Genomic DNA, 18,511 nt, shown 5'->3' with positions numbered 1-18,511 from the left:
TTTAGTGGCTAAAGTCGCCCTGGTAATGGTAGTAAGAAACACAGAACTTGCTGTATGCCTCCTATGACGTGGGGTCTGTTTGCTAGGGTTTTGGGTGCTGGAAATGAAAGATTCAGCTACATAGCTGCACCCTCATGATTTGACACTTCCTGTCCAAGTCCAGCTGGTGTGGGTATGTCTAGTCCTGAGCTCCTCATTCTGCTGGCCCTTTCAAAGGGGAGACTTGCTGCATTAGGCTGAAAACTACATTATTGTGACTTTAGATCACCAAGAATAATTCTATTTTTATATACTTTCTGCTGAGGAAGATGGGGCATGCATACCTAACTGTACTCAAGGGTTAGTTCTGGCTCTATGCTCAGGAGTGACTCCTGGCAGTACTCAGGGAACTATATGTGGTTTTGGGAATTTAAAGCAAAGCCAGTACATGCAAGGCCAGTACCTTAACCCCCTGTACTATCTTTCCAGTTTTTACTTTTTTTTTGGCTGGGGCCACACCTGGCAATGCTCAGGGGTTACTCCTCCTTCTGTGCTCAGAAATTATTCCTGGCAGGTGTTGGAGACCATATGGATGCCCGGGATCGAATCCAGATTTGCCATGTGTAAGGCAAATGCCCTACCTACTGTACTATCATTCCAGTACCTCCAGTCCCACTATTGTAAATTTTTAAAATACACCTCTGATGTAATTGATTCCTTATGCAGATCCAGATTTCTTATGCATATTCCCTGCTTCATAGCTATGGGAAACTTGACAAGGAGACGTTTCTCCTAATCATCACAAATCTGGGAAGACCTCACTCTCCGCTACACCACACCACTTCCTGGCCCAAGTCAGGGTGTTCTCAAAGGACAGAGTGGGGTTAGATGAGGATTAAAGAGGATTAGAACACTGACAAGTGTAATATATATGTATTTTTTATTTAATTTTAATTTTTTTTGTTTGTTTGTTTTGGTTTTTGGGTCACACCCGGCATTGCTCAGGGGTTATTCCTGGCTGTCTGCTCAGAAATGGCTCCTGGCAGGCACGGGGGACCATATGGGACACCGGGATTCGAACCAACCACCTTTGGTCCTGGATCGGCTGCTTGCAAGGCAAACGCTGCTGTGCTATCTCTCCGGGCCCTTTAATTTTAATTTAATGCTATTGCTGTAGTGCTTGAGGATCATAGGGACCACACTAGATCCTTACGGTTTAGTGCTAAATTCAGCAGTGCTAGTGGTGCTGGGGGTGGTACAGTACTGGGAATCAATTTGAGTCCTCTGTACCCAAGGCCTGGGCTCCAGCCCTTTGAACCAGCTCTCCAGCTTAGGCCAAGTAGATTGAAAGCTTGTACTTGTCACACAGGGAAATGAATGGTAGGCCAGCAGACATCTATTTAGATGACGTTCAGAGTCCTCAATGGCATAAATGATCATGGTTTCATTTTCTCATAGGTGCACTTTTTAAAAGAGGGATGTGGAGCCGACAACATATGCAACAGCAACCTTAAACTAGAGTATAAATTCTGTACCCGAGAAGGAAGTCAAGACTTTTATTATTTACCCATGTAAGATTTGCTCTCTAGTGCTGCTTGTACAAACGACTGGCTTTGCCCAGGTATTTGTTAAGTTACTGAATATTGATTGCAGACTTTTTTACTTTCTCTTTTTGTCTGTTTTGTTTGTTTTTATAGTCATAAAGGTGTGCCAGAGCTCGTTCTGAAAGATCAAAAGGACATTGCTTTGGAAATTACCATCACCAATTTTCCTTCTGGTGCCACAGAGCCCTTCAGAGCCGGGGATGATGCCCATGAAGCTAAGCTCATCGCCACATTTCCTAATGCACTGACATACTCTGCATACAGGGAACTGAGGGCTTTCCCGGTCAGTGTCTGAGAGACCTTGCAAGAGGGAAAACCAGCTCTTCTGTTGAGGGAACACAAGGTGACCCAGTGTGCTCTTCTCTTCCAGGAGAAGCAGCTGAGCTGTGTTGCCAACCAGAACGGCTCGCAAGCCAACTGTGAACTCGGAAACCCTTTTAAAAGAAATTCCAGTGTAGGTGATGCACTCCCAGACCATTTTTTTGCTGTCTTGAATAGCATCACTGCGTTGAGGTACTTGGCCCATATTAAAGACTGTTTCTATCTTTTTAGGTTACTTTTTATTTGATTTTAAGTACAACTGAAGTCACCTTCGACACCCCGGATCTGGCTATTAATCTGAAGTTGGAAACGTGAGTTGTATCAATCTTTCCATTCAGAGTTATTGCCTGAAAACACTGGCATTCTGTGAATTGGCCCTGATCTAACTCATAAAAGAAGTGTAATTGTAATGAGAATACTGACTGTTAAAATAAAACCCTATTGTTTCCTCTTCATTTTCAGAACAAGCAATCAAGATAATTTGGCTTCAATTACAGCTACTGCAAAAGTGGTTGTTGAACTGCTTTTATCGGTCTCAGGGTAAGTGTTTGTGTTTAGCATAACAAATCAGTGTTTGAAAGAACCATTTACACTCCATACTAAAACTGGTGTTTTTTAATTTAACAGAGCTGCCACGCCTTCCCAGGTGTACTTTGGAGGTACAGTTGTGGGGGAGCAAGCTATGAAATCAGAAGATGAAGTGGGAAGTTTAATAGAGTATGAATTCAGGGTAAGTTGGAACAGTTGCCCACATGCTCTTGAATATGGGATTATAATTATAATAATGACATCAGTCAGTGAAGCGGTCAGTAGTGAGTTTATGGGTTTTTAAATGACAGACTTGGTGCAGTCTCTCCCCACAGATGACAACATTGTCTTTAAATGCAGCACTTGATACAAAATTTAGTATAGGTCACAAAAGATTGGTTCTGGCAGTGGGGTCTCAGGATGGAGGGCCAAGTGCCAAGGACAAGAGCTCAGGTTGATAGTGACACCGGGCACTAGAACTTTGGTGATGCATGTGGTGTTCATATCTCCATAAAGAAACCAATCAGACAGCAGGAGAATTCAGTTATGTTCTTTGCCTTTTCCTTATTGAAGAATTTCACTAGAGACATGGTTTGGAGACTAAGGAACCTCGATCTCCTTCCCCTAATCCCTTACCCACTCCCAAGTCAGTTAACCAACCATACAAACTCAGGGTAATTTTTTAAGTGTGTGTGGGGGGGCATACACAGCAGTACCCAGGGCTTACACCTGATTCTGCACTCAGGGATCATTCCTGGTGGCTCAAGGCATGATATGGGGTTGTTGAGGATTGAAACTGGGTCTGCCACAAGTGTCTAACTTAGCTGTACTATCTCTGGTCCCTCAAAGTGATTTTTATTTGGCTTTAGAATATATTGTGGGTTTATTTCTTCCTCTTTTATAAGATCATACTGTCTTGGTGTTTGTGGTAACATTCACACCCTTTCAAAGGCTCGTTTTTTTTGTGTTGGAGAGTGTTGGTGAGTGCCTGTCAGTTAAGAAGGCGATTAATCAGAAAATCTTATCAGCAAGGTAGCCCCAGACAACCTAAGTCAGGCCAGCCCAGTAAACATACATGCAATGTGGAGGATTGGCCTTCATTTCAACCATGGATTCAGATTTGCCTGGCTCAAGCCATGTAGCTGGAAACATAGTGTTGTCAGGGTTTATGTCTGAAAAGGCCTAACATGGCTCCATTCCTGGCTCCTGAAGAACCAAAAAAGAGGCTGTAAACACCTCTGTTCTGCCAATCACAGCCATTTGGGGAAGTTGTAAGATGTCGGACCACTGCCCTGTGTATAAGAGCATAGCTGAAAAAGAATTGTGTGGGTTCTGGAGCATTCCTCCACCAAGACCAAGAGGGCCCTGAACTCTGTGCTTCTGCTATGTGGGAAATTGCTTCATTTGCAGCCTGGCCCTGTAAGTTCATGGCTGCCCTCATGGTTTTACTTGGTCTCCAGTCTTTGCTGGAGAGAGAGAGAATAGAGACAGCTTCAGTTTTGCAGTAAGATTTTCAGTCACTGGTCTTGCAGAAGCAAGTTGCTGAGGCCAGTGCCAGGGCAAGGGAATGCCACCTTCTCAGCAGGGTAGTTACATTGCACTTTGCAACTACACCAGGGACTTCCTTGGACATTTGGAAGCACAGCTGGTTGACACCATTAATTCAATTCTTGTTGCACACAGTAGTTGTTCCTGGATCAAGTGAACAAGTCATTCCTCTTGGACCTTTTGATTTCTTTCTAATTTCATGACTTATCCCCTTTAAGTACCCATGTCTTTTGAACACCCTTATCTTATACTTCATTTTTGGAGCTTTGAATAATGCTGTATACTTGAACATTTCTCTTTGTAGCAATAGTAGCTGCTTTGTTTTACCTCGGGAGAATTACTCTGAGATAATAATAATTATTATTTTTTAACAGGTAATTAACTTGGGCAAACCTCTTCGAAATCTTGGTACAGCAACTTTGAATATCCAGTGGCCAAAAGAAATTAGCAATGGCAAATGGTTGCTGTATTTGGTCAAAGTAGAGTCAGAAGGCTTGGAAAAAATTGCTTGTACACCACAAAGCGAGATCAACCTCTTGCACTTAAAGGTACGTGGTAGGCAGGTTCATTCATGGTCTCTCAGGATCTCATGAGAACTATTGCGGGGGGGAGGGGAGAGTACTTTGCTTTCCTTAGGAAACTCCCTTCTTGACTTGGTGAATTTCCTTTGGTGTCATAATTTCTTTCACTGTTGATTAACTAAATTAGCCGAAGATTTCTGATTATGGACCTTTGTGCACCTAAACCGGGGTTACTTGGCATTTGTGGAAGCAAATGACACATTCTGAAGTTTTAGTGACATGTGAAAAGGATATGGTCATGATGCCAGGGATGGCCCACCAATGTGAATTCTTAATAAACTAACTCTTTACAATAGATGCTGGCATCTAGTAGAGTGCCCTTGAGAATTTTCTTTTTCTTCTTCTTTTTTTTTAATGGTAAAATGGGATTACTAGCTTCTCACATGCAATGGTGAACACAGTTTTTTTTTTTTTTTTTTGCATTTTGCATATTCTCACTACATTTTTGTAATGGCCCTATGAGATATTAGTCTGTGGCCACAGATTTCAGATGAGGTAACAGAGACATGAACTTCAGCACCTCTGCCTGACTTCTCCCAAATCCTGTTTGTGCCTCTTTGCACATGAATTCATCCATTTCACTCCAGTTTCTTGAAGATTTGTTTTGTTAATGCAGATCTATTTCTTTTTATTAAAAATAAACTCGTATCCTTTTCTACTTACCAAATTTAGAACATTTGTCATATTAGCTGTTCATTATAGTTAACTCTAATTTTCTTTTCTTTCTTTTTTTTGTTTTTTTGGGCCACACTCAGTGGCACTTGGGTTACTTCTGACTATGCGCTCAGAAATCACTCTTGGCTTGGGGGACCATATGGGACACCAGGGATTGAACTCAGGTCCGTCCTGGGTAAGCTGCATGCAAGGCAAACGCGCTACCACTGCACTATAGCTCAGGCCCCGAGTTATCTCTAATTTTCTTTGAGTTTTGTTTAAATACATAGATCTTCAAAACATTAATTTTTGAACTCTTTACCCACTAGACCACCAGTACTAGAAGATAATTTTTTGAACACTTTAAATTATTTTCTGTATACTAATATGTTTTAATATAAATGTATTTATATAAATGTATCTTGGCAAACCTGTTGAAAATATGGCATAGAATCTGCTCCCCCAGGCACCATAGGATGTGGCCCTCTTGGCACCTCTAAACCTTCTTATGACTTAATTTTCCATTTTCTGTTTTAATGACTTAAGTGGCATGTTAGTTCTTTGCTTATTTTCTGATTTTCAGCATCATTCACTGTAGGTGTGCTAGGAAACGAGGACTGAGCTTGATCTCAGTCTCATCATGCTCAGTGTGGAGGGAAAATGGGAGCACGAAAAGCTTCCTTCTTTCTCTTTCTTTTAGTCCTAGGGTCAAAGTGGGAATTAACTTGTAGTGGGTAGGGGAAGAGCCTTTGATGAATTTACATTGAAATTATTTCTGCACTTTTGTTGACTAGAGAAAGGAGGATATGAGCTGTTGATGTGACTATGGAATGTGACTTTGGTATTGTTTAGGGGAGAGGAGTATGCGTAAGAGGTTGGTATAAAAGTGGAAAGGAAGGGACCAGAAAGATAGTATAGCAGTCAGGGCATTAACCTTGCACACAACCCAGATTTAATCCCCAACAACCCATATGGTCCCCCATGCCCTACTGGAGGTGATCCCTGAGTGCAGAGTCAGGAGCAAATCCTGAGCATTACTGGATGTACGTCCTAAAAACAAGAACAAAATAGAAATGGCAAAGAATTCTATGAAGACGAACTATTTGGGACCAAGAAAAGTGAGAAATGGAAGGAAGAAGCAGAAGTGGCGGTCCAGAAGTAATATAAGGGCAAGAACCTTGTGCCCTCCTGTGTTGTAGAGTTGAAGTATCTCTACATAATTAAACCACTCAATTCACTAGGAGGCCCAAGCTATAACTACTAAGCTTAAGAAATATAATTGTCTGGGGCTGGAGAGATAGCACAGCGGTAGGGCATTTGCATTGCATGCAGAAGGATGGTGGTTTGAATCCTGGCATCCAGGGGGCCGGGAAGGTGGCGCTAGAGGTAAGGTGTCTGCCTTGCAAGCGGACGGACCACGGTTCGATCCCCCGGTGTCCGGTCCCCCCAAGCCAGGGGCGAATTCTGAGCGCATAGCCAGGAGTAACCCCTGAGCGTCAAATGGGTGTGGCCAAAAAAAAAAAAAAGAATCCTGGCATCCCATATGGTCCCTCGAGCCTGTCAGGAGCAATTTCTGAGCATAGAGCCAGGAGTAAACCCTGAATGCTGCTGGGTGTGACCCAAAAGCCAAAATAATAATAATTATCAAGGGGTCAAGTTGGAGGTAGTGGGAACTGGGCGGGGTGGGGGTTCTTTAGTGGAAGTAGGAGGACATAGAGTAGTGGGATTGCAGGTGTGAGAATATTGTTTGCCTTAATTAAACCCATTGTAAACAACCACATAAGTCACAGTGTATAAATATTTTATTTTTACAAAGAGGAACTAAAATATAATTCTTTACAGGAGTCTCCTCAACACTCAAGGAAGAGGAGGGAAATTGCCGAAAAACAGATAAGCGATGGTAGCAAGTTCTCTTTATTCGCAGAAAGAAAGTACCAGACCCTGGTAAGTGTTTCCAGGAGCCAACACAGGCCAGAGGGCAGAAGGAAGAAGGGCTGCAAGCAGACTGTTGTAGTTGTTTTGTTAGGTTTGAATTTTTGTACGATTGAGATTGTGTGGCTTAAAATGTTGATGATGGTTTCTCATATATATATTTTCAGCACCATACCCTTCACCCTTCACCACCTCCCTCCCCCAAAGATCCCAAAATTCCTCCCTCTCAAAAATCCTCCTACCCACTCAGCTGTTCTTGATGCCTCCTCGTTCTCGTTTTCCAGAACTGCAGCGTGAACGTGAAATGCGTGAACATCAGTTGCCCGCTTCGAGGGCTGGACAGCAAAGCCTCAGTGTTTCTGCGCTCCCGGTTGTGGAACAGCACGTTTCTTGAGGTGTGCCCCATTGTTAGCCTTACCCTGGAAACCAGTGGCCTCCTTCCAGGCCACTGACCATTTCCTCTTGCCTTTACTAACTTTTTCTCCCAACAGGAATATTCTAAAATGAACTACTTGGATATTCTGGTCCGAGCTTCCATTGACATCATTGCCGCCACTGACAATATCAATATCAAGCTGCCAAATGCTGGTACCCAGGTGAGCTATCTCAGGACTTCATTCAGGTCCCTGCCCCGCCCCTTCCTAGCAGGCTCCTTTGGTGCTCAATTCCCCCAATTACACTGTTAAACCCTGAAGGAGAAATCACATCAGGTTCAGAGGTACAGATGTCCTGCCCCCCCCATACACTATATTTTAATACAGTCCCTGAAAAGAGACGTACCTCTAAGATCATCTTGTTTTGTGGTGTCCATGGTAGACCTGAGATCTAATGGCACCACTGTAGGAAGGGATAAAGATCCGAAAAGATGATATAGAGGGCATCATTGGGGTCAGTTTTCTTTGCCTCATTCTTGCAAGGCAGGTGTTGTTTGTTTTTTAGGTTTTGGGTTACATTCCACGGGGTTCAGGAGTTACTCCTGGCTCTGCATTCAGAAGTTGTTCCTGGCAGGCTTGGGGAACCATATGGGATGCTGGGATTCTAACCGGGGTTCGTTCTGTGTTGATTTGTTTCTTTATGGGCACCACCCAGCCTCACTCAGGTTTCTCCTGGCTCTGTGCTCAGAAACCACTCCTGGCAGGCTCGGGGACCTTACAGGATGCCGGGGATCGAACCCGTGTTGGCCACATGCAAGGCAGATACCCTACCTGCTGTGCTATCGCTCCAGCTCCAAATGTTAAAATTTTTGGAATTGTTGTTGTTGTTGTTGTTGTTGTTTTGCCAAGAAAGGAAACAGGCAGAGAGAAAGAACTTAATCTTGGGTCTGGATTGAAGTCCACAACTGTCTGACTTCAAGATCTCTGTTCTGAGGCATGTGCTACCCAGAAAGTCCTCAAATCTTACATTCATATGAGGAAACTGAGTCTGTGGAAGGTGGGCTCTACTTGGGGCAGTGTAGTCAGACCTGTGTCACACTCATCACCAGATGCACTTACGTCTTGCGAGATGATGGGGCTAGGGGACAATATCCAGTCTAGTGGATTCTGAGGTCATGAGAGGAAGTAAAGTGGTCTTGGACTCCTAAAAACACAGAAATCCATCTGGATTCTAAATCCACATTAACAAAATTGTTGGTATTTGCCAACTGTCACATAATTAGAACATAAAAACTCTCATAGGCTGTAATTTTACATTCCAATAAAGGCAATTTCTGTTTGGGTTTTATTGGTGTTATTTGTTTTGATGTTGGGGCCATATCCAGCAATACTCTGAGGGTTATTCCTGGCTCTATGGCTCAGGGTTCACTTCAGCTGTTCTTGGGGATTATGTGTGGTACCAGGGATCTAACCCTGGTTGGCTGAGAAGAAAATAAGCACTTTACCCCCTATACTATTTCTCTGGCAGCTTTAAGCATGAAACCAGGGCCAATTTCATGCATCAGGAAGTTTCCCATGGATATTATTGTAGGAGCTGACATCAAAGTCACCATAGGACACTCTACAATTCCTGGTGGTCACTTGCTCCCCTCCCCCTTATATTTTTGCCTCACAGCTTCGTGTGACCGTATTCCCCTCCAAGAGTGCAACCCAGTATTCAGGTGTGCCTTGGTGGATCATCCTAGTGGCGATTCTTGCTGGAATCTTGATGCTCGGTCTATTAGTGTTTCTACTATGGAAGGTAAGTCTTAGTCTCATTTGGAATTTTGTGATGTAAAGTTTATTTTATATTTTTAATGTAAATTAATATTACTAGCATGTTTTATTTTTTAATTGATTCTTATCCCTACTTTATTATGAAAATTTTCCAGCATAGAGCCAACTTGGAGATTTTACGATTAGCTTTATAGCCAACGGTTTATTACTTTGTACATAATCATTTCTCAATCATACAAAATTTGGTAGCTTTTACATATAATTTCAGCATGTCAGGCAAATAATTCTAATTCTTTCACTACATCAGTCTCTAAAAACAATAGCAATTTCTCCTGTAAGAAATTGAGTTGTTGGAGATTACATTAATCTGAATTGTGTCCTGAAATATTCAGGGCAGCTTCTGTGGTTCTTATAGTTGCAACTAATTTAGGAATAGAATAACCAGGAATGTCTGCTGTGCCTCAGTGGCAGAGCCCTTGTTTTGCATGTATGAGACCCCAGGCTTCCTCTCTTATCACTGCAAAATTAAAATAAGAAAACAAATTTAGATGATGACTTCTTCTTAAAGGATCAACATAGCCTGTATCAAATATGAGAATTGGTTTCAGCATTTTCTTCTGGGAGTGGGGGATTGCTCCACTGATAGAACACAGTTGGCTGCACCGAGGCTTTGAGCTGGCCCAGAAACGCCAAAGCACTACCAGGTGTGGGCTCTGCTCAAATGTAGACGTTAAGATATTGTCCTTTACAAATAAAATTGAATCCCTTCTGCTTGTAATACAAAGCAGTGTGAGAGATGAGTGCATATTTTAGTTGCCAAAGATTATTATGAACTATAAGTTCTAGATTCAAGTCATGGAGGTTCACAGTCCTCATCCTGCAATTAGAAAAATAATAATGTCTTTAATTACCACGACTTTATATATGCATGTAGCATACTGATATTCTAAAAAACCTGAATTTCAAACATGCAGGGTCAAGAGCTGTTCTGGATAAAATTTTATCAACAATCTTGGACTAGACTAACCTTATCCTTCCCTTGCATCCTATTGTATTCAGGGCAAGAATTTGGATATTCCTACTTTTAAATAGTTATTTGTTGGAAGAAACTTTCTTCTGTTCATCTAACATCATTTTCTGCAATCCTTTAAATTGTGTAGAGCCTGATTGTGCCAAAATTTCTCACCTGGGACATCGCCAATCTTACCTCTGAGGTCTATGGGAATTAGGAGCACAGTCAATATAGGAGCAAACATAGACAGCCAGTATAGGCAGAAACTTGAAAATCCTGTCCAAGGGGCTGGAACCATAGTATAGCAGGTAGGGCATTTGCCTTGTACCTTTAATCTCCAGCATCCCATATGGTTCCTCAAACTTGCCAGGGCAACATTCCTGTGAGTACAAAGTCAGGAGTAATGCCTGTTGTAGCCCCCAAACCAAACAAAATTAAACAAAACAAAACAAAACAAAAAAAAAGAAAAAGAATTACTTCCATATTTTAAAAAATGCATTAAAGGCTGACTGTTTTTGTGTGTGTGTGTGTGTGTGTGTGTGTGTGTGTGTGTGTGTGTGTGTAGGAGGGCAGGATCGAGAGTGTCTTGCCAAGTAGTACTCAGGGCCTTGGGTCATTCAGATGGCATGACAGTTATTGCTCAGGCCTAGCTACAGAGGTGTTGCTGTTTGTGTCCAGCAGTACTAGGGCCCACCAGATCTCCATGAGGCAGTTATGGGGAAAGGGACAACAATGGTGGCGGCTGAATGGTGATATTTGCCAATGATCTCATTGTGTTGTTGAGCTTTTGTCACAGCGGGTCTTCCTGGTAGTTTTTCCATCCAGATGAGACAGTAATAGCTTAAGCATGAAGAAGTTCAAGCTGTTTCATCTTAGACCAGGCATTTATAAATCCTCCAGGTTTGCCTCTGCTCTTTAACAAGTAGCTGGGGCTTGATCTCAATAGTATTTGTTTTGTTTTGCTCTGAAAACTCTAAAATATCTAGACTCTGGACTGGAATGAAAGTATAACAGGTAGAGCAACTTGCCTTGCATTAGGCCAACTGTGTTTGATCCCCAGCATCCCATGAGTCTCCCTAGGACTGCCAGGAGTAATAACCTGAGAATGGAGTCAGTTGTGCCCTCCCCCGCCAATAAAACAAACTAAAAAGCCCAAAAAAGTAAATTTAAAAAAAATTCCAGATTCTAAACTAATCACATGGAACCAGAGCAATAGGAAGGAATTAAGACACTTGGTCTTGCCTGCAGCAGATTGAAGTTCAGTTCCAGCTACCACACGGTCTCTTGAGTACAGAGATGGGAGTAGCCCCCATCTTCTAAGCATGTCTCCAAAAATTCCCCAATTTTATTTATTTATTTTTGTAGTTGTTGTTGTTTTTTTAAGGGGTGGGTCACCCGGCAGCAATCAGGAGTTATTCCTGGCTCTACGCTCAGAAATCACTCCTTGCAGGCTTGGGGGACTATATGGGATGCCAGGATTCGAACCACCGTCCTTCTGCTTACAAGGCAAATGTCCTGCCTCCATGTTATCTCTCAGACCCTAAACAGATTCCTTTTGTTTGTTTGTTTGTTTGTTTGGGTCACACCCAGTGACACCCAGAGATCACTCCTGGCTATGTGCTCAGAATCACCCCTGGCTTGGGGGAATCACATGGGACACTGGGAGATTGAATTGCGGTCCTTCCTAAGTTACTACATGCAAGGCAGATGCCTTACGCTTGTGCCACCACTCCGCTCCCCCCCCAATTTTATTTTGTAAACAATCACATGACTTCTATTATTGCGACTAGAAAATAAGTGCATTGCTTTATAAATTACTTCCTCTTTCTGAGACAGAATTATGTTTATTTTTTCTTAAAGTCAGAATTTTTTCATGTGTTAATAAGCTCAGAGAATTTTGGGGTTAGAAATGGCTTACCTTAGTGGCCCTGTAATGAATTTTGCCAAGACCAGGCCAAGGTCAGGTACTTGTATCCAGATATCTCCCTAACGAGATCTGTGTCAAATATTGGGACTCTGCTTTGAATTTTGTTTGAAGGTCAAAAAGCGAAGTCTTTCCAACTGGTTTAGTCACTTTCAACTGAATAGAGGTGCTCTGTGATAGAAAGTTTCTTTATAATTATAGGTACAATTGGGTTCTTGGTTCCATGTTCATTCTTTTCCTACCAGTTTTGCTAGAACACGTTATTGACAGCTGGCCACATATTAAATGTGTATTAAATTAAGAATCAAGAATACCAAGATAAGTAGTTTGAATTAATGCTGCCCAATAAGTCTTACAATAATATATATGGGAGATATTCTAAAGTTGCCTTGTCCAGTATAGAAATGACTGGTCATAGATAATCAATGAGTTCTTGGAATAAGTCTAGGATAACTCAAATTGAATCCTAAATCAAATTGAATGTTAAATCTGTGTTCACGGGGCCGGGCGGTGGCGCTAAAGGTAAGGTGCCTGCCTTGCCTGCGCTAACCTTGGACGGACCGCGGTTCGATCCCCCAGTGTCCCATATGGTCCCCCAAGCCAGGAGCAACTTCTGAGCACATAGCCAGGAGTAACCCCTGAGCGTTACTGGGTGTGGCCCAAAAACCAAAAAAAAAAAAAAAAAAAATCTGTGTTCACATGTAATTATTAGTTACCATATTCTACAAATAAAACCTGACTTATTACCTGCACCAGTTTGCAAAACCAGGGAGCAAAGTTTTTCTGGAAAGTAGAGATTTATTTGACTGAATTTTATTTCAAAGGAAAGTTCTATGACCTTATGAAGTAGATAAAATTAAACAGAAAAGCTTCTGCAACATTGATTGAAATTATAGTACAAAGTAGAATAAATCTCTTATACTTATTTAGAGTGATCTGATGGGACAATCATTGAAGTTATATAGTGGTTCAGAATTTGGGGAATTGGAACCAGAGTGATAGTACAGTGGATAGGGAGTTTACTTTGTATTTAGCGAATTCAGGCTTGGTCCAGCATCCCATATGGTCCCCCGAGCCTGTCAGGAATGATCCTTGAGTGCAGGGCCCAGTAAGCCCTGAACACTGCCAGGTCTGGCCTCAAAACAAAACAGAATTTGGGGAAATAGACAGAAGTCATTTTCTCATGACAATCTATGTTGTGATTCACCTCACAAATCCAAAGGTCTTAGGAGGTTGGTATTTGTTCCATAAAATTTCCTTAGAAACGCAGGATCGTTTTTCAAATTTGTGCTAAGCCTTAACAAAGAATTTATTCATTAACCTGTGTTAAACAATCTGTAGCATTTTTTTGATTTTTTTTTCAGTTCATGTTCTCTTATAAGAAGAAACGACCCAGAGCTCTACTCTGATGTATATAATTTTGGGCTCAGGGAGATAGTTCAAGGGCTAGCACATATGCTGAATAAGCAGGTCAGGGTTCTCTTTCTCTGAGCACCATACACAGTGATTCCTAAGTAAGGTGTCAGGAATAATTCCTAAGCACCAAAGCATGTAGTTAAAAAAAATAGATGTATAAGTTTTTTTCCTTGCATTGAATAACTTCTTTAGATGATTCTTGTTCTCGAGGTTTCTGTTAAAGATAGAAAAATAAATTAACAATGTCCATACAGATACGAAGCCAGAGGTATGCAATAACAGAGTTGAGTTGGTTGCAGGAACAAGGTAACACAGACATTGATCATTTACTCAGGTTCAGTCTATAGTGATCTCTGCAGAAAAGCTGTCAATAGATTAAAGCCCGAGACATTTTCTTTTGTTGGGTTTTTCTACACAAAACTATAAAACTGACCAAAATACCTTGCTTCCTTATAGTGTGGTTTCTTCAAGAGAAATAAGAAAGATCATTATGATGCCACATATCACAAGGCTGAGATCCATGCTCAGCCATCTGATAAAGAGAGGCTTACTTCCGATGCATAGTATTGATCTACTTCTGTCATTGGTAATTGATGGATGTTTTTTATTGCTAGCTGTGGGACCTGCTATGGTTGTGGTGGCTAACTTTAAGAGCAACCGCTTGCTGTGTGTGTCCCATTAACCGATGTTTTCAAATGTCCACACTGGCTTGCCTTGCTTGGATTTGTTTTATTTTATTTTATTTTACTTGAAAGTTCACAGATTTGTTTTTCAATGCACAAAGGATTTTTCCTTGCAGGTGAATTATTTTGTGGTGGTGTTTTAACATCACCCATAGCAGTGAGGAAAACTTCAGTCTACAGACACAACAGGAAGCTCTACTAGACCTTCACTGTAGCCCCATTTGCTATGTGTTGTCATTCTAGCCTGTAATTGCTCTCTGGGAATTTCAAACATGAATAAGAAATCGTTCCAGATTTCTTGTCCACTTTGGAATTTCTTAACTTTCTAATCAACCTGTTGCATGCTAGAAACTTTTCTCTTGGTGAGGAGATTTTCTTGCTGATTTTTTTTTTTTTTATCCTTTTGCTATTAGTGATGGGGGAAGGCTTGGAATGCTTTCACTGTTGGCATGCACAAGTAACATGCCAGCTAAGCATGTGACTTCCTTTTCCTGCACATCTATGACAGGTCAAAGATCATTACAACAAATGATGATTATTGGCATGATGAACATTATAGTTGATTTCAGAAGGTGATGCTTTGCCAAAATGGCATTGAAATATTTAAAAAATCTTGTACATTTTACTAATGCCCTGAACAATTTTCCATTTGTTGTTGTAATAGAGTTTGACCTGTTTCATGTGCTTAGAAACTATATCCTATCTTGGGTCTCTGTTGATTTAAGTTCATGATTTGCTTTTCTTATTTATAAAGCTGTGGAAACAGGCATTTGGCAATGATTTCATTTTCTATTTCTAAGGCATGAAAGGATTATTTCTATAATGCCTCATGGCACTGTTATCACTCTTGATTTGCTTCTTTGTTTAAATGAATTAAGAACCACATTTCATAGTTGATCGATGTTTTGGTCCTCTTTTTTGCACATAATAATAAATAAGTATGTAGAAATTGCCCAAGAACAAAATTTATTATTTCATTTTTCCTGGTTTTATTTTATCATTTTATTTTGTGCCATGACATTTTATTAACATAGTATCACTTAACTTAAATGTTATTCTTGTTTATATCAAACAATAAACACATTAATTGACCTATCTTTCTTACTCTTCTTACATCTGCATTTTTTGTTTGTTTTTGGGTCAGACCCAGCAAGTGCTCAGGAGTTACTCCTGACTCTGCACTCTGAAATCACTCCTGGTGGTGTTCAGGATGCCAGGGATTGAACCCAGTCAGACACATGCAAGGCAAGCTCCTTAACCACTGTAATATTGCTCTGGCCCTTTCCAACTGCATTTTTAAACTGAAAATCATCTTTTTTTGAAGGACATACATATTTTATTCATTAAACTAACTCAATATGATTTTTAGATTTCTTAATTTTTTCCATAAAAGTCTACTGTGCATCAGATGAAAAATTTACTAAGATAAAATATATATTCTTTAACAACTTAAATGTACATATAATATCTTTCTTCATGCAAAACAAAGATAAAAAAATAGAGGATGCTCTGCAGTAAAATCAAGTGACATGCCAAGAAGATATTCCAAATGGCTAGAGCACAATCCTGGATTTTATCTCCAGCACAACCTCACTCCAAAATATTTAGATACTTTTCTTAAATTCTATACAGTACATGATTGATTTTTATTATACAATAGAGTTACTATGTGCTTTATTGACAAAGCAGCTCAATTTGAAAGCACATCTGCAAATTCAGACAATGGGAGGGATCATAGGTACACTGGAGCCTCAGAAAGAGGATTCTCATATTATAATCCTTTGAATACTCAATGAGTATTCAAAGTATCCTTTGATACTCACATTCTCAAACAGTCATTTTTATTATATTTGTGACCTGATTTTCACTTTGTGGATGGGAGAAAGGAAAGCTTGTGACTTAAGGTTTCTGGCATTTAACTAAAGTTGTCTTTAAAATTAAAATGCTGAGCCAGAGAGATAGCACAGCAATAATAGAGTCTTTGTTTGCCTTGTGCGACTGACCCAGGACTGATGGTGGGTGGTTCAATTCCTGGCATCCCATATGGTTCTCCAAACCTGCCAGGAACAATTTCTGAGCACAGAGCCAGGAGTAACTCCTGAACACTGCCAGATGTGAGCCAAAAACCAAAATAAATAAATAGAATTAAAATGCTATTTTATACATCTAAAAAGGAAACCTTTTGATCTGGAGATGTAATACAGTGGATTAGATATGTGCTTAGCCCTGGGTCCATCCTCAGCACCACATAGGGTTTCTAGAGCATAGTCAGGAGTGATCTCAGAGTACAGCCAAGTGTGGCCCCAAAACTAAAAACAAAAAAAAAGAGACTTTTTTTTCATATATCACTATAGCTAAAAAAAATGAAGTCACATTTTCATTAACTCTTTAGCTATTAGAGGAACCTTGCAAAGACAAATGTAAATAGATTTTCTTTTAGTTTTACAGCTTTTCTTCTTTTCCTTTTATTTCCCCCTGGCTTTTACCATTTCTATTCAACCATTAGCACTTTCTAAGAAGAAAACAAAATCCTTTTCTCTTATTCTGAAAGTAGGCAGAGGTGAACAGAAAGTGAAGCCATTCCCATTGGCTGTCCTTGCTTGTCTTGAATTAACTGAATTTACCTGTTTCTCTCCCCCCCCTCCCCACCAGTGTGGATTCTTTAAACGCTCAAGGTACGATGATAGCGTTCCCCGGTACCATGCCGTCAGGATCCGCAAAGAAGAGCGAGAGATCAAAGATGAAAAGTACCATGACAACCTTGAAAAGAAACAGTGGATCACAAGGTGGAATGAAAATGAAAGCTACTCCTAGGGGTGGGGTGGGGGGCAAATCTCACAGGGCACCAAAACTGCTTTTCCCATTTTCCAACTCAAACATTCAAGTGGATTTAAAAGCCTGTTCAGTACCTGAATATTAATTTCAGATAGACGGCACCCTGTTTATACCTACAGTTTTTTTTAACTGTGGATACTATATAGCCGAAGACTCCTGTTTTGCACAACCAAATATAAACCCGTCAGAATGGATCTTCCTTCAACTGCCTTAATTTAACTTTTGGGGTGGCCTTTGTCTTTGTGGCTCTTGTCCATGAGCTGAGGAAGGGCCTGTCTCACCCACACATATTGTGTGGCAGCCCCACTCCCAGTGTGGCTGGAAGAAGGTACCCACTACTGCTGAGCACTGACTACCCCAAACTTGCGGCCACCTCCACAAACCTCCTTTCTAGAGGATTGGAGAACCTGCCATGGAATCATCTGGCATCACCAGACTGTGCCGTCGATTGCTGCATGTCCATTTGAAGTGCTATCTTAAGTGAAATGTGCAATAGGTGGTGAGGTCACCATCCGGCCGTCTTCCCCAGATGCAGGAAAATCTGCTCACACCAAATGAATCCAGATTCTATTCTTCCTTCTCCCTAAAATATACAGGAGCAACAGACTTGAATGCTAGTTAGACTTATTTGTATATGGTATTTATTTTTTCCTTTTTTTTTTACAAATCATTTTGATATCGACGAACAGGCCAAAGATTCTCTGGTTACTCTTCAGGTTGGATTAAACAATCAGAAATTAGAACACAGGAAGTCATTTACAAGACCTAAAGAAAGGATTGACTGCTAAGAAAGAAAATCTTTTTTAATAAATGTATCAGAGAATTGTGATCATTTACAGATAACCTTAAATGATTAAAAATGACTCCTTCTGGGGCTGGCACTATGGCGCAAGGGGTAAGGCCTTGCCCTTGCTAGCCTAGGACAATCCCTAGCGTCCCATATGGTCCCCCAAGCCAGGAGCGATTTCTGAGCGCATAGCCAGGAGTAGTAACTCCTGTGCGTCACCAGGGTGTGGCCCCCCAAAACAAAACAAAACAAAACAAAAAAATATCTCCTTTAATCATAGTCTTCATCCTCATCCATCCAAACTCCCAAAAAAAGTGTTGGGGTTGGAGAAATAATAATAGGGTGAAGGTGTTTGACTTACTGATCCTAGTTTGATTCACAACACCACTTATGGTTTCCCAGGCTCTGCCAGGAGAAATCCCTGAGCACAAAATCAGGGCACTGAACACTGCTGGGTATGTCCACCTCAATTTCCTATCCCCCCATAAAAAGAAATAGGATTGGCTATTGAGCTATGGAATTGTTATGGCACATGGGATGCTTTTCTGAGTTTAGAG

General features: G+C 40.9%; 1 protein-coding gene across 1 annotated transcript in view; it reads left to right on the top strand.

Moving 5' to 3' along the window:
- Positions 1–17,992, top strand: part of ITGA6 (integrin subunit alpha 6) — a 92,698-nt gene extending 74,706 nt beyond the window's left edge. Inside the window, exons 14-25 of the mRNA XM_049773532.1 lie at positions 1,438–1,550; positions 1,677–1,866; positions 1,954–2,037; positions 2,136–2,215; positions 2,367–2,444; positions 2,532–2,634; positions 4,355–4,528; positions 7,058–7,159; positions 7,432–7,542; positions 7,639–7,743; positions 9,197–9,322; positions 16,985–17,992. Coding sequence (XP_049629489.1) covers positions 1,438–1,550; positions 1,677–1,866; positions 1,954–2,037; positions 2,136–2,215; positions 2,367–2,444; positions 2,532–2,634; positions 4,355–4,528; positions 7,058–7,159; positions 7,432–7,542; positions 7,639–7,743; positions 9,197–9,322; positions 16,985–17,146 — 1,428 coding nt within the window. The 3' untranslated portion in view covers positions 17,147–17,992. The remainder of the gene's footprint in view (positions 1–1,437; positions 1,551–1,676; positions 1,867–1,953; positions 2,038–2,135; positions 2,216–2,366; positions 2,445–2,531; positions 2,635–4,354; positions 4,529–7,057; positions 7,160–7,431; positions 7,543–7,638; positions 7,744–9,196; positions 9,323–16,984) is intronic.
- The last annotated feature ends 519 nt before the right edge of the window (positions 17,993–18,511 follow it).

The sequence above is a fragment of the Suncus etruscus genome, chromosome 5, assembly GCF_024139225.1.
Source record: "Suncus etruscus isolate mSunEtr1 chromosome 5, mSunEtr1.pri.cur, whole genome shotgun sequence".
NCBI classification, from domain to species: Eukaryota; Metazoa; Chordata; class Mammalia; order Eulipotyphla; family Soricidae; genus Suncus; species Suncus etruscus.
The sequence above is the reverse complement of the archived record's forward strand: the minus strand, read 5'-3'. Positions and strand labels throughout refer to the sequence as shown.